The 17,402-nt window shown below is 40.5% G+C and overlaps 1 protein-coding gene across 2 annotated transcripts in view; it reads right to left on the reverse strand.

Annotated features, from left to right (window-relative positions):
• Positions 1 to 524: 524 nt before the first annotated feature.
• The window catches only part of plxdc2 (plexin domain containing 2), a 124,071-nt gene continuing 107,193 nt past the window's right edge, over positions 525 to 17,402 (reverse strand). For both annotated transcript variants that reach the window (XM_013131176.4, XM_013131177.4), the window contains 3 exons: positions 15,222 to 15,260; positions 7,028 to 7,191; positions 525 to 4,771 (listed from right to left, as the gene is read on the reverse strand). In XM_013131176.4, coding sequence (XP_012986630.2) covers positions 4,652 to 4,771; positions 7,028 to 7,191; positions 15,222 to 15,260 — 323 coding nt within the window. In that variant the 3' untranslated portion in view covers positions 525 to 4,651. The remainder of the gene's footprint in view (positions 4,772 to 7,027; positions 7,192 to 15,221; positions 15,261 to 17,402) is intronic.

Genomic DNA, 17,402 nt, shown 5'->3' on the forward strand with positions numbered 1-17,402 from the left:
TTTCCCTAATTTGTATTTTTGCTGGTTTATTTTACCCATGGAAAAATGTGTTGATCTTACATTTGTTTTTGTCACTCACCAGATTTTATCCAGAGTCTTAAGTTCCTTCCTCAAGGATGCAAACATATATTTTTCAGTCTGTCAGCTGGGAAATGCAGACTATTGACGTTTTAGTACTGATATATCACTCTAACCAATTATTTCCAAAATACTTTGTTGCGAGGTTACAGCCAACAGGGCTAACAGCCGACCCTGGCTGGACAGAAGTGAAATAAATTGTTTGATACAAGTGCAATTGTATTTAGATTTGTCTGCATTTATACACAACCACTGTGCCAAATGTGTTGTTCATCAACTTGAGTGTGCACTGATCTGAATTAAGCTTCAGGGAAGTGCAACATAAATCTTTTCAGTTTCACCAGGCTGTCTCTTCCATGTGCTGCTTCATATGTTCACTATACTTTTACTGTACAATTCACAACAATGTCAGATGCTGAATGTGAACCAATGAGTGGAAAACATGATTTAAACCACATTTTTTATTATTTCAAATGTAATCAAAGTGACAGTAGTAACAGACGTGAAAGACAGCTAGGGGACTGTGTAATGTTGTCTCTTTGTCATCATGTCCTGAAGAGTTTTGTAATAAGATCAAGAAAAACAAAACACACGGACACGGTTAGATATGTTAATCCTCCTTTGTCCTCCATTTTGAGTCCAGACAATCACTGTTGAGCAAGACGTAGCTGTATGAGTTGCATTGTTCATTTGAACTCATATGTCTGGCAGTAAAAGCCACAGGCCCCGATGTCCCCCCACGATGGCACAATGTCGCTTTGCGTAATCTAAAAAAAGCATGTAAGTTGAGTGAAAGCAATCAGACCAGGTGCAGTGATCCAAGTGATTACCCGAGTAACATGAATAGCTTGCTTATCGCAAACCCCAGGTTTGAATGTATTGCGATCACTCTGTGTAACGCAGACTGAACATTAAGGCCCACTGAACGCCCCCCTACTCCAGCTGACATGTTTGTTTACAAGACTCAATGTCCTTTCTAACCTCTGTCCAAATCTGTGTCCATTTCCAGTGGTTGCAAAAACAGATGCAGTTTCAGGTGGCAGTGTGTATCAATTACATAACCCAGAGAATATACATTCAGATTTCATTAGAGACCAGGGACCTTCCTTGATTTAAGCAAATCTTTTATATTTAAAATTTGTTGAAATTATTAATATTTATACCGGTGATAATGACTTTGCACATGGGAATATAGATGACATTCAAATACTGAGCTTCCCATCTGATGTCAGGGAGTCAACAAAATAGGACTTTGCTTGGCAAGTAATTTTATACTCTGACAGTTAAATATGATCTACTCAGATCCTGTAAAAACCAATATCTAATATTAAACTGAGGTATGAATAATGAACAAATAGTATAAATGACTATAACAAAAAAATTTTGGTATCAGGATTACATTTGAAGAAACCAAGTCTATCATATTATTATATTATTTAGCTCTCCAACAAATGACTTGAGTGTTAGTAAACCACACAAAATTACAGGAAATGTGTTTCAAATCAACAAAATAATTTCTGGATGTGTATTTCATCTGGGCTAACTTTTTTTAGATGTGATTTTGAACTCCTGGCACATACTGTAGTGCACTACTTTTTTTTTTTACCAATACCTTTGCAAAAATAGCCCTCTTAATAGAGAATAGGGCGGGACACGTTAGGGCAAGTAGCCAATCTCAAAGCAGAATGCCCGTCAGCATGGAAAGTCGCTTGGGTGGTAGTGCACACTCTTCCCCATCCCACACGCTTTTAACACTGCTTTGAAAATTTTTTTTATAGGGTGTCATAAAAGGATTGGTCTCGTGCGGAAGGCATGAAAGTTGTAGGGCCTTAGAGGTATATTCAGTTGAGCACTGAATAGCTGTGATCACTGATTCAACCTCTATAGATGGGACTAGTATGGAATACATAGGGCTTTCGTGTGCTGAGTTCTGGAGCAGCTGACAAATCATTCCTCCTAGGCCTGTGTGTGTTTGTGTGTGTTCAGGTACCAGAGTGCCTATGTGTTTGCCTCAGTGTCTTGTTGTGGTGTGTTCCAAAGTGGTATGTGCATTATTCAACGACTGGAACCCCGACTAGTGAGGACTGATGAGTTAATAATGATGACTATTGTAAACCAGACTAGGGCCGGTCGAACAGTACAAACATTTATGCAGTATGCTGACAAACTGATTTGAATGTGTCTTTGGTCTCAGTGCAATGGGGGGATTGAATAACACATTTGTCAATTAATTAAAATTAAATTAAAAAAGCCATAATGAAGTGGAATGTTATGTTGCACATTCGTGATTATTTATTTCAGTAGAATCCATTAATTTTAATAGTACATTTTGTGTGTGTATGATTGAAGTCTGAGTCATGAGATCAATCTACAATTGATTTTGAAAATACATCTCAATTTGTTTGTTTCCACGGTCTCGGTGGATTATATGAATCAGAAGTATGAAGTAACACAAAATCCTTATTTTGTTTGATTCGATGATGCATGAAAGCCTTGTCCTGTATATTGATCCACAACAGCAGGTATGCGATGATTGACACAATATTTCACATTTGGATAAAAAACTTAGGAAAGAGAGTGAGAGAGAAAAGGCCACTCAAAAAGAAAGACAAAATAGTATTATAATATATAACATCATATGTACGCTTTTTCATTAATAACCTGAATTTGCAAATACTTTGAGTGTCAATTTAAAATGGTTTAGGCCCCATGTCTGTACATTGCTAGTCTAAAGTTAGATGACATGTACAACTCCTCCATTCATATTCAACATGAGCTGAAACACTAAAAGAATAAAAAATTCCCAAAACATTCCAGCTACTAGGGCCAGTGTTGCAGACACAAGATTAGGCCTAGTCTAGAATGAAACACACAAAAAAATCCTAGTCTAAGCTAAATTTGTGTCTGTAAAACTGGCTCATTATGTTACATTTGTTTAATGATTTGGCCGAAATCTTGGGGCGAATATGTTAAAACGTACACCCTAGTCCTGTAAAAGATCTGACTCTTTTTTTAGGGTAAAATGGAAGCAGTTCAAAACAGCTTCGATAACCACAACCTATGGTAAATGAAAAAATATAAAACCGGGGTACAGGCGCCAGGTATGTTTTTGTTAAGTACGGCCTAAACATAAAATAAAATCATGAAAAAGTACTTCAGGTCAACCCATCACCATCAATTACACAGAACTAGCTTGAACAGACCCACAATTGTGGATAGTGAGTCAAACAAAAACAAACGGGCACGCAAACACACACATGAACCCTGTCACTCACATCTAAACCATGCATACACACAACCGCACACACATGCTCACAAGCTCCTGTCTTGCAATTTTGCATTAGTATCACAAGTTAAATGAACTAATATTATATGTGCATGGAAATAATTTGTGCAACAACAAAATTAAACGTTTAGCGAACTCCAGTCAAGGAAATAATGGCACGGCAGTACTGACATCATTGGAAATAATTAGGGACCAAACTAATCAGAAGAAAAGAGTGTACCCACCACCTCATCATGAAAAACTTTTTTTTCTCAGCAAGCAAAAAACATCCAGTCATTGACCAACAAACACAAAAGACACAAATGTTTAGTAAAAAATAAAAAGAGAGAAAGCCACAGAAGAGGTATGAAAAGCTCCAAGCCTTTTACTCCTACATTGGATGAGTGAAAGTATTTGCAACATATCATTATTGAGCGGCGTTGCAGAGTAAAAGCTACGGTGAAGATGCCTTAACATGGAAGTGGGAATATGAAAACACCCCAGTAAAAAAAAAACTAAAAGCCCAAAGGATATATAAGGCCTATATAACCTCACCAACATTTGAAGTTGAGATCTCTGTTAACATACTCTGTTGTTTCTGAAAAATATACTGTATAATTCTCTTTACTACTCTCCCCCTCGCACCAGCACAGTATGGGGCAGTCCTGTTGAACCCACTCAATCGAACTGTTAGGGCTCTGTGCAATCCATATCGCAAAATTCAAGGCAATGTTCCCACATTATGGGAGACTGCATTCATGGTAAATGCTGCGTGTGTCTATCTTGCCATCAGTGTGGCCTTAGCCATAGAGATTGAATAGAGCCCTTGCTTCCCTTTCTTTATACGGCCAATAAATCAGTCCATCACTTCAACCTGTGAGATGTTTGCAGACTTTAAGGACTTGAACAGCTGACTTGAGGTCAGTTTTCGGGTTTTCCCACAGCAGTCCCTCTAACATGGCCCTCCCTCAGCAGCTCACAGATCAGCTCTCTGTTGGACAAGTCAGGGTTGAAGGTTCATAGCATTAGCAATCCCCGCCAAACAAAGTCCACCCTTATACCACCAGAAAAAAAAAGGGGATTTCAAAGTTACGCCACCGCAATTTTCTCATCACATTTCCCAATCTTGTCGGTGAGCGTTTGAATCAACAAAACCAAAGGCCAGCGTCAAGCAGTCGCCGTGGGTACTGAAGGTCTGAAGGCCAGTTTCCGCTGAAGTACTTGTGCGCTGGTCCCTTAGAACAGACAGGAGAGGAGCAAAAGGAGGAGCTGGGGTGGGTGGCAGGGAGGGCGGGAGGTGGATGTCCCCTAACACTGCTCAGACTCAATGAAGCCCTCCTTCTCCTGGCCGACTGGCTCCACCTCCGCGTAGGCTGGGTGACCTGACCCTCTGCGAAACTTCATGGCCGGCCACCTGCTGGGACGTCTCTGGAGACAGTGAGAGAGGTCAGAGGTTACAGGGTCATTGAGTTCACTGACTACGTTCAAAGAGATAAAAGGTCAGCAGTGCCACTGGTTTGTCCACTATGCTTAACCAAACTACTGTCCGCTGAGATCTGTCTGTAGCTATCATGCCCTTCAGTCTTTCAGAGTGGAGGGACCGCTAGATGCTGATACTGGCTCTAAATGTAGTAAGTTTGCCAATTTGTTGAGTCATAGTTTAGGTGGACCTCCTTTTTCCTAAATGTTTCCAGATGTTTTTGCCAAAACTAGACTATAAGAAATTAATTATTGGTCAGGCTTGGGTAATCTGTTAGGATCATCTGCTACTTCCAGCATAATTGAAAGTGGGCCTCAGTCAAACGGTGTCTCCAGGATGTCTGAGAGGATCTGAAAGATTCCTGACTTAAAGCCATTCAGGTTAGATTGCTGGGCAGATTGGAGCAGTATCAGCAAAATTATATGCAATTCATTTTTTGGATAGACTAATCTGTTTAATATCTGAGAAACATATGAGTGCAATAACCTTATGGATGGTGGCATAGCACACTACAACTACGTAGTGAGAATAAAAAAAAAAAAGCAATTTATTTGTGGCCAAATTAGCAGTCACCTTTATATATATTTTTATTTATACACCCACACTATTCTGCTGTTAAGCCATGCTCACAACAATACTTTTTAACAGACTTCATGAAATAATTTTGGAAGGAAAACTATTTTACTCCAAGTAATCAAAGAAAGTCAAAGGATAGAAATCTGGAAACACAATCTGAATATGTACTGTCTCTAAGACTTTCCCCCCAGAGCTACATACGGATAAATATCTGTAATAATAAGCAAGCACATTTTTATTACTGACAGCTAAATATAATATATGAAGTTTCCAGAGTTAAATACCTCTTAGGTATGCGCAGTTGAAACAGATATATTGGCAGCATAAAAGTTATGACATTAATTGAAAGCGCGCTCGACATTTGATATATGGCATCTAGTAAACCACTCACTGAGTGATGAAAGGTCAGAGAGAGAAGCATTTGAATTCTCTCATTGAAACGGTTCCTAGTCGAGGGATCCATTTGTTGTTCGATATTGACCTTGAAGATTGCAGGTTTTTCAATCATTTACTCAAGATGTATCAACATCGGTCAGTCTCATTAGGTTCCCGAACAATACAAATGACACCCGGTGCATCTATCAACACAGAACTGTTGAGCTATGCGTCCTGTGAAAGTCATTATGCAGATGGTCGGAGAGACAGACATAAAGTGTAGCAAACACGGCCCCAATTATGGCTATCCTTACAGTGTGTTTTTTGAAAGGGACTGATATGAGCCTGCATCTCAAATGGCAACCTAATACCCTGCAGAGTACACTAATTTTGAAAAGTAGTCAAATAAAATAGTGAGCCGTTGTGGATGCAGCCTGCACTGGGAGTAGTTTGTTATTCCACCCTGACAGACGGGCCGTCTGGTTATTGTCAAGACATACTGCGTGACCTTGGAGTGAAGTATCTGCTAAGGTAGGTTAGGAAAGAACACATCATAGTCTAACAAGACAAGCACTGAGAGAGAAATATATAGACAGAAAGAGACAGACGGCTTGGGTCCCAGCCTGATTATCTAAAGTACTTCAGGTCACATATCAACAGGCAGACAGACAGTCTAGAGCCAAAGGACTTCTAAATCGTGAACTTCTAAATCAAAGCTATACCTGTCTTTGTAAGTGACTTGGATGCTGCCATTTCTGAAGGGAGAGTGGATAAAGTAACTCTTTTTTTGATGCTTTACGTGCGGTCACACAGAAGACGTGGGAGATTTGGGAGGACATTCAGTAAGAAGGGAAAATAATGGTTGCTAGACCAAAGCATCCCAAAGCTGACAATGTAAGAAAAAAAGGTGTTGTTCTATCCTTGTGCATGACAGTTAAACCTTCATTTTTCTATGTTTGTGGGGTCTGGTAAAAATCAGAAGACACATTTTGTTGGACCTCCTTTACAATCTTAAGTGTACCCATTTCCTTATGTGCTCCATTCAGATGTTTTCGGTGGTATGACCAATCAGATAAATATTTTTATCCGATGTGACATGAACGGTTTCATCCTGTGTTTATGCAGAGGAACGAATTCAGTAATCTTTACGTCCGCTAACTACTCGATTAAATTGATCCGGACCAATTTGTGAAAAGAAGGTGGCTTTTGGGCTTCCTATATGAACGTACAAGCAGCTTTGGCGCTAGACTCACCTCAATGAAGAAGATGCTGGCGGCCGAGGTGGGGTGGTGGTAGATGTAGACAGTGACCAGGACCGCGGCTGCCATGATCAGCATGACCATGAGGACCCCCAGGATTAGGCCAGTGTGAAGGGGGTGTGTGCCCTTCCGCTCCGCAGCACTTTCCTTGGGCATGGCTGGAGAGACAGTGCAACACCTTTAAGGACATCTTTCTTTAAGCCATGAAGCGTACATTTTAACTCAATATTTCATACTGGACAATAATTAAAATTGGCAGCATGCAAGATTTTTGCTTTAATACTAGCATAAACACAAGCAAAAATGACTAGTAGACATCTGCAGTTAATGTCTGATGGTAATGTTTCACATAATATATTTCTATAAAATGGATCCGTCTGCCTGAGATATTCCCCATTTAAACACTGTAGTCAGTCTGGCTTTCATTTCCCATGACCTTATAATCGCTTTGGTAGTAGTACTATCCATCCCAACCTAAACCATCCTGGAGTAAGATATACTCTTCTGAATCTTGTTCGGTAAGGGAGGAGGACGAGGCGACAAGTCGTGTTATTATTTAGAGGCAGGATTCTACACAGTGCTCCTGTTATTGTGAAAACAAAGGGATTTTGTTGAGACTGTCTGGGAGTGGTCTGAGGTGGAGATTCAAAAAAAGATGCTGCTGTGAAAATGTTTGTATTCTTTCTTATTGGTCTGTTAACTAATTTACCACGGAGGGATTCATTTGGCTGTCTTTTCAAACAGTTCCTACAAAGGTCATTATGATAATTTTGACAATATCACAGTATCAATATAACTGCATAGTTTTTAAAAAATAGGACATTTAAACACACACCCAAAATCAAGCAGGGAACACACATAAACACAGACATTTCTGTTCACTATCAATCTACCAGGTGCATTTCTGGTGTTGTTCACAATCAAACTGACCCACTTGCATTTCTTCTACTGAACAGTAGGGGACACTCATCATTCATGGATGATGCATTTCTCCGTTTCTACTCTGTCTTCATAAACGCTTGACGCTTGTGATTAAAAGTTAATTTGACCAAATGTCACAATGCTGAAATAGAAACCACAGCAAGGTCTTGTTTAGCCTTGCAGTCTAATCAAAATTACTTTGGCAGACATTTCCCTTGAACTACTCATTCATGCAAGAAGCGAAAAGGGCCAGGTTCAAGTTTAACACCCCAAAAACTTAATTGTGTTTTCCTACTGTTCTGAAAACAAAACAAGCCGGTATATTTGGGCATATTATCCTTCAAACCTTACAGTTAAATATATTCTGGGGCCAACTCAGCCGTTAACAGAATGTGTATGTGCATTTGTGTGCTTGTCTGTCAGAAACGGGAAGATTAGCAATGTTGTTGCACTGCACAAGCTCTTTATCTATTTAGAAGCAGTGTCCTGAAGCACAAGAGATTATCCAAAACCAAGGTTAGCACATGGTGTTGTCTGCAAGGGGAGACTTTAAGTGTTATCAAACACTCAGTAATGACAGTCCAGTTTGGTGTGTGGAGACGAGTTTTCAATCGTCAGTCGCAGCTGTTGTTTTTTAGTCTCAAAATGCTAGCTTACAATTGAACTCCAGAGAATCTGTAAAAATAGTACTGCCCACTATGCTATCCTGCAATGCCGTGACCGATAGTCCAAGTTGAGAAGTCCAATGGCTTGAACAAGGACAGCAGTCTACCAATCTACCCACTGCTAGTGTGACTGAGCGATTGGCGAAACACAAACAACTAAATAAACGCTACAAAACATGACTATTACATTGTAGAGCAACCGGAGGCTCAATCCACGATGATGTCAGTGGTTAAAACAATACTGGCATGGTGCATAATTGTGTCTGACACATATACTCTGTGAAAATATTTTATACCTCACAGGAATATAGCTGCTCTTGATACAACAATGTATTTGCATTCCCCTTCTCTTAAATGTATTCTCTGAAGGTACCAAATCATTTAAACGTGCCTAAAGTGTAAGCTATTCTGTCCACTAGAGGCAATGTGAGCCCATATTAACTTAAAATAGGCTTGTGGCTTGCCAAGATGTTGTGGATGGGAATGATGGATGGTTGTTTAAAGGTACACTCCATTCCCATGATCACTCCATTGAAATTGCCAAGCTCCTCTGAAAGCTCACTGTTTTTAAACGGTGCTCTTGCCTTCTCTAAAAGTGACCTCACCTTGTTTCATACATACCATGACCGATCCCAGTGAATATGAGGTTTAGGGTTATAGGTCATTTGGCGTGGGATGGCATGCTGGCTGTTTCAATATGCTATAGGCCGGATGTCATTTATGTGGTCTAAACCAATAATTTATTCACCAGGTGTGACTTCAGCTGGATAGAGATTTCAGATGGACGACCATGTGACTGCTTTGACACTTCCGGCAAACTTGACAGAATTAAAACCCGATTTTCTGCCTCCGTGTGCATTTCAGCCAAAGCTGTTGGCGTGCATTTACTCCTCAACAATATGAATAACACTTGTGTCACACATGTCAAACATAAACCCCACAAAAACAATCACCCGTGGCAACTGTCAAAAAACACCAACAGCAGTGAATCCACGTGTATTGCAAAATGGGGCAAAATGTGACAAGTAGAACAATAAGAAAAATATATATACTGAACAATTTAGGCCCCCCGATCCATTCTTTTGTGTGAAATTGAGCAAGTTCAAAAGTAATCCTGTACCTTATGGTATTCTGCATCATTGCGCACTCGATGGAAGGGACCATGGGAGGGCCTAATTAGGCCCTACATCCTTCCCTTCTCGCTGCCTCGGTTTTGAATACGCAAATGGAGGGCCAAGGATAGAGTGGAGGAAGGAAGGGTTTCTTTTATAGGATTATGTTCCTTCACGGTTACACATTCATGCTCAGTACTGGGTTATTGTTTTTACTTTCTTTGCTTTTAGCTTTAATTATTTCTCTTTTTAAATAACATGCACAAACACATGGTGAAATTAAGACATCAAACTCAAACCATAATTATACTTTAGAGTTTATACTGCAACTACAACAACTACTATTACTACTGTACTACCACCCCTAACATCACTTTTACTAATAATACTACTTCAATTACAACTACTCCGCCAAAAATATGTCCACAACTATTTCTAAAACAGCTACTTCTGCTACTGCTTCTACTACTATCATATTAAAACTGCATTCCACCAATCAAAGCTGAAAGCAAAAAATGTAACTAAGAAATGACATACTCAAATAACAGCACGGCACACGGCAACAAAACAACCACATTGGAACATTGTGTTCTTTATTTTCATCATGAAGTGATCCCCACCTCTATCTCTATCTCTCTGTGTGTGTGTGTGTGTGTGTGTGTGCATACTGTATGTAAGAGAGGGAGCGAGTCCCACTGAGTAAATTAGGTGATTACAACACAAACAGCTACAGTTTTATCGATCATCTCCCATAGATTTATTACTGGGTCTTTAGATCATTGTGCTCATATATTTGTACGGTATTTTCATCCTTATCAGTTTTAATTATTGACTGTCCCCAGTGCCGCAGCCAGCTCCCTCTTCTTTTGGTTCACCGCCACCATGATCTCCATGCTAAGCAAACCCTGTCTTCAAAAGCCTCATATATAGAATGATGTATTTGCCACGTAATATGATGGCCATTTCTGTAAACAACAGACATCAAATATTTTCTAAACTAATGTGAGCCCGTATTTCACAGAGGCTGAGACAAAACAAAACACTGCACTATGTCAAGATAACTGAATTGCAGAGAGTGCCTCCTGTTCCCACTGAATAGAAATTAGTGTTGCATTCTCTTTAATGGCGGGGACTCTCTTAAATGGGTCCAATGTGATTGTACACTTTTATGAGGCTGTTCAACAATGCTCCCCCCGACCACCCAAATACATTGTTTATTTAAGAACTTTGCTAGATTTATTGTTTCCAAAGTGGAAAAAATAAACATTAAAAGAATAGCTTTGGACAGGTTTCCTAAATGCGCGGCCCCCTTCTTCCCAGCTGAAATCAGATTTTTACTAATGTCCACAACTGGGCCAGCTACAGCACCTTGACAAAATGTTCTCAACTGAGGTCATGTCACTTCTCAGAGGTTTTGTATGTGTGTCTGCTTTCCTTTTGTCTAAACAAATATAATACTACAAGAGGGTGGAATCCCCACTCTCCAAAAAAAGATTATGGCAAGATAACCATCCAGTCTGTGGTAAACACTGCCAGATGGTGTTACAATTGCTTCCAAACCGTGACCTATCTGTCATTAGAAATGCTGACCCAGTGTAACCAGTCACTGCATCCTTTGAACAGTACACATGGGTAGAACATCAACGTACAAAGTATTCACCTGACTACAGAATAGTTCAGCCAAGCCTGTCCCCACTTGGTCGAATTCTCTGTTTTGAAAGCTATTTTATAAAACAGATATATTTCAACAAAAGGCAATGTTTGTGCAACTTTTCAGCACTGTCTCATTAAAACAACATCCCAATTAAAGCACTGATTGCTGCTTATCGCACTTGCTCAAGAATATTTCAGACTTTACGAAACACTGGGTCAATAGGACAAATGGTTCACAAGTAAATACATTCATTTAGCAAAAAACACAGGCTAACACTGCATGGTAAGGATTAATTTGTCTATAGTTCACTAATATAAAAAAAACCAACAACACTAATGTCACATGCTACAGTGCCACCTGTGGACCAATCACTACCATTCTTTCAGGAAGAATTAAATATTACCCTAAATTACCCGCCAAATTACACCAATTTACACCATCCTGTCCTTTTTGACTCATTATGGGATTCTGAGGAAATAATACCAAGGGAAACAACTTTACCAACTACACAGGAAACCTAATAATAGCAAGGAAACCAACCATGTAGGAAATCTAATAAGCCTGTAACCCTCATTAGCAGACAATATACACAGGGGCATTGCATACTGTTTTGGGGACTTTTGTTGTGTGTCCAGTGTGTTTCTGTGTGGGATTGAGATTGAACTTGCTTTTCATTCTCTGTGTGAGAGAGAGCATAAAGTCATGTGTCAAATAGCCATGTGTCAAAAGAAGTTGGACAAATCCTTCATTCCCTCATTGACTCCAATCTGTCATTTACCCCCTTCTCATTAGCAGAGGTGTAAGATCCGTTTTGCCTAAATGAAATGACCTTTCAACAGTCCGTGAAACCACAGACCGGCTTCACGCATTTCATATACCCCCCTAAAAACACCACCACAACCAAAAGAAACTCGAGTTAAAAAGCCTATTTTTCTTGTCTCTCACGTCTGGAAGGCAATTTGTCTGTTTGGAAGAAAAGTGCAGAGTCAAACGGCCAATCCTTAAACAGTTGGAGGCAGCTTCTCCACAGTAGCGGCTTGGCTGTTATTTTGAAGTGCTATCGGGTTCACCAGGCAAGAAAAATCAACAGCCTAGCGGGACTAACCAACAACTCCATAACAACCTCACACACAGCACAGTCTACTGCTGCAGAGAGAACCGCTAGGCTGAATACCAAACGGCACCCAATTCCCCACAAAGTGCACTACTTTCAACCAGGGTCTACCAGAGGTCTCCGGTCAGAAGTAAACCACTACATAGGGAGTCGGGTAGAAACACTTGTTTCGTCAGACTGACAGTTTTGTCTGGTCTCATTTGGAGTCGTGAAGAAGGATGGACAGATTTAGACGGTTGTGGGTGATTGCAAGGAAAATCTAAGCCCCTTGTGCCTCAGAGATGGTTGGGTATCCCTTCGCAATCGGTCACGCAACTGGAAACTGGCAAAAACAACAGCCTTCCAAAAACAAAAAACCTGGTCACAGTATCTCGAACACGAAAGTGGATGATTATGTAGGAGTGTCTGTAAGTCAGCAGGGCTCTGGTTCAGTGTGGTTCACTTCCTAGGGGGAGCCGTCTTGGAAGTTAGGATCCATTCTTTGTCTAATGGTAAGCCGGGTCTGGACACAGGCAGCCAAGTCAGTGGGGCTGTGGGGACCGTGGCTGACATGGCCGTTGTCCAACACTGAGCCGGCGTCCTCCGGTGTCCGACAGTGAGCCGGCGTCCTATGATCATCCACGCTGTGTCCCCTTCATAAACCCCATAAAGCCTGTTCACATCACATAAACCTGCTGTCCTTACCAGGCATTCAGAGAGCAATAAAAACACATTACTGGTTGTGTAGGAAAGAGGATTGACCACGTGAACCAAGGACAGCGCTATCCCTTTTAGCACCGACGCTACTACCAACGCACGGTCACCGGGCCACAGACGTCCCTCTCGCCTGGCTAACGTGAAAACCAGGTTGCATCCAACATGACATTGGTTCTGGTCAAATGTGGTGCGCTGCATAGGAGACAGGATGTTGTTTGTGGGGCAGCCTGACACATTTGGCTAGATTCAAGGGAGAGAAAGCCAGTTTTCACGACTAGATTTTATTAAATGGATAAGTAAGGTGTCCTGTCTTCTAAGTACTCTCTGGAGTGAGCCAGTTCCATATGTCCCTCATCACTTAGAAGCAGCTAATCGCCTTAGCGTTTTCTGCCGCGCTCATTGTTTCCCAAGGTTACAAAGACTGATGGATCTGATAGAAATAACCCCAAAACAAAGCCAGAAGACACTGAGAGGCTGTGGCTACAATGCCCAATGAATGAAACACAACTACATATCCAACACCAAATCCACTGCTCCCATTTCTTTAAAAATACTGTATTTAATTTAAATTTAACTGGGAGACTGGATGTAAAGATAGAGAGAGGTTGTGTCAAAGGGCTGTAGTGGGCCGGGATGTGAACATATGCCATCCCTGGTCAAAGGTAATGCACTGTGTAGGGAATGGGACAATTCTTTTGACACAATTAAATGGAAATTTCACCCAAATTATAAAGATTCTGAAGCTCAATGAAAGTACTTGTGCATTCATTATTTGAACAAGATGTTAGCATTTAGAAACAATGCCAGACAAACTAAACCAAAGCATGGAATGCTTTCAAACCATACCCATAGATTACATATAGGGTACAGATTCCAATACATCATTTTGTAATTTGGGTGAAAATTCCCTTTAAAATGTGTACACAGCAATGTCATGTTGTCTGGCTAATACCTCAGACCTCTGGAAAGAGGCTGTGCCATGAGTCAGAGAGTAAGATAGGCAATGTTTGGGTAATGAAAGCATGATAAGAGATACATATTTCCAATTCCTCTCCAGCAGAAAATGAAATATTTGAGTGCTTCACTCTGGAAGTGATAGAGTTGAAACTCATTTTAAATTTCAAATGTCATTCCAACACACACTTTTCAAACTAATACATGCACACACACCCACACACACAAAAACTGTGTGTGCGTGTATAGTACACAGTTCAAAACTACAATTTATTTTGCTAAACTACCTTCTGTGTGGGTGGCAGAGGGGAGAGGAGGTCATTTACCGGTATTAGCTCCATCCTGTTTTAAAGGATTACATTTGTGGAAAGTTGTTGACCACAACTGCCCTTTATAAAACCCCTTCAAATTTCTGCTGACACTGAGCTCATTTGCAGGAAGGCTGCAAAAATATTTAGAAATTGCTTCAGTATTTATTTCATTTGGAGGCAACAAGAGAAAAGGAATTACGTTTTCATTCTTGTCAACACGCGCAACAGTTTTGAGTGCTGGCCCGGGGTTACAAAGACCTAGCCGCAGCCTGCTTTCATGTCACACCGACACCCTGAGATAGCGTTCCTTCAGTGTTAAGGCAACTGTGAAGCATTCTCCCATGTGTACCCAGTCTCATATGTGTTCACATGAAGGGTCAAATCCTGACCCTTCATGTGAACACACATATGTAAAAACCCTATTTGGTGGCCTTGTCTTGTCAAGTGTAGTGCACTATAAAGGGAATAGGGTGCCATTTGGGACAGCCATAGACATCATGATTGATCCGTCCAATCTAGAAGTGACTACAGTTATCCATTTGAATCAGCTTCAGGTCCTATAACACCACTTTAGTGAGTCGCTCCATCTCTGGGCATGTCCTCGGCAGAAATCAAAAAGTCATCTGCTTTCTGGGCCGAGCAATCTGTCAGCAGTAAAAACACAGATAGCAGCCTTGGAAGAAAATAGAGCCCTGGATGTAAAGACAACATGCAGTCGCACAGAGACACACAACAACTGAAAAATCAAAGGTACAGCTTACCTCCATTGTCTTTGAGAGGCAAAGCGATCTTGGTGTCATCTAAGAGAGAGGCACAGAGAGAGAGGGAGACAGAGAGACAGACAGACAGACAGAAAGACAGAAAGACAGAGAGACAGACAGAGAGAGTGGTATAGTTGTTAGTCAGTAGAATGTGGTTTGGGAAAAGCCACAGGTATATCACTGGCATAAAAAATCCTTATGTACATTCACTGAATTATAGGGTGTACACAGCACTGTGTTGCCTGCCAATAACAACACTGTTATCCATCCTGCAAATAAAAAAGAGTTGTTAGGATGTTCCTGGAAAATCAGGTTGTGTCACGGTCCCCGGCGGAATGTACAGCTTAAAAATTGTGAATCAGACATCACAAAATGATCATCGGTGACAGTTATTACAAAGATACATATAAATCTTAGCATTTTTTCCCCATTCATTTTGTCACAAGGGGATTTGTAGATCCACTTCAAATAAGGTCTGTGTTTCGGGTAGACTAACACCACCACACTGTTTTAATAACTGTGTACATTTCTATAGTTTACTTTTATCGATATTGGCTAAATATAAGCAAAGATATTTTTTGTAGAGTTAATTGAAACAAATATGTAGACAAACGTCACCTTGCTCTGATCAGATTTACAGGGTTATTAAAATGCTGAGCCAGAGTAAGCCTAAACAAAACATAGACCTAATATGAAGTGATTCTAAAATTCAACATGGGATAATTGAATGTTGAAATGCAAAAAGAACCAGTCTCGCATTTTGCCGAAAGGTTTTATGTGGGGTATGCTAGTTGTGGACCTTACGGTACGATCTCAACTCATTTACATTTCCAATGGCAGAATAATGGTTTTGATTCCCAGGATCACCTACATCACGTACAAAAGTGACTGCAAGTCACTGGGTTACAAATGTCTGCTACATGCCATGATATTATTCGATTTGAATTTTTCATATGGAACATTTTGGATTGGAAGGGAATTTTCTACACCTAATTTGTAATGAGAAAATGAATGTTTTGTATATAATGCAAACCCATTCATAATGCAAGAGCTAAGTTGCAGTCTGTGGTTAAGCAACTATAAAACATGCACATTCATTGTGGTCTACTTCTCATGATAGAGGCATGATATGAATTTTCACACCCCATAGGATTCACATTATGCAAATGTATCACATACATGAGACGCTAAAACGCTATGTGCATTTCTACATGAAACGTATTTCAAATCTTCTTTAAAAAAAAAATATATATAATTTAATACTTACAAGCTATTTCCTTTCTGAATTACTTTTTTGTTAATAAATGCATGGTGTCAAGATGAGAAATCAAACTCAATGACCAATCCCACGCTAGCGTAAGTGTCATGAATATGAACAGTTGTCATTGGCTGACATTAAAACAGGACAGTGAACAATCCTCCTAGCCACTGAGCTCCTACAGCATTACAGTGGTAGAAAATAAGCACTCAAGCATATGATTGGAAATGGTACTCTGTGGAACTAAGTCTGAGAAAGTAGTACTAATAAGCCGTAACGGGGAGAATTTGGCGGCTGAAGAGACTGTGAAATTTCAGTTTTTTTTCTCACACCTGAGAAAACCTGTCTTTCTCTCCCATGCTGTAGGCTAGTAGCATGTGTCTAAGAGCCATCTCCACCCCACCATGGCCTCCCTATCTCCAGTCTGACTTGACCCCTGACCTCTACAGCTATGGTAACCGGGACAGAGAAAGTGATAGTTCGGGGGGTCAAGGTGTCCGTTTCACAGCGCATACCATGGTCAGGCCTCCTGGTGTTTTCGTGCGAACACACCCACACAATTTCAGACAATCTCACACTATTTCCACCACACACACACGCCACACGCACACACAAACACACACACACAAATGTGGTCATCTGTTCGACGCTCACACCCTGCTCCGTAGCTGGTTTAGTGTTCCAGCTGGACCTCTGCTCCTCTCCAGCTCTCCACAGCATTTAAAGCATTGTGTCCAGAGCCTCAACTCAACTGCTTCTGTGCTTAGAAGATTGGTGTTATGGACTTTTACCCTAATTTAGCAATATACTTTGGAAGAGTGCAACTTGCCAATGCATTGTGTTGGGAGCTTTGTTGTTTTCCCAAAGTGCATGTTTAACATTGACTCAGCAAAGTTGGCATTTCCATGCAATCTCTACCATGG

The sequence above is a fragment of the Esox lucius genome, chromosome 21 (genome assembly GCF_011004845.1).
Source record: "Esox lucius isolate fEsoLuc1 chromosome 21, fEsoLuc1.pri, whole genome shotgun sequence".
Taxonomy (NCBI): Eukaryota; Metazoa; Chordata; class Actinopteri; order Esociformes; family Esocidae; genus Esox; species Esox lucius.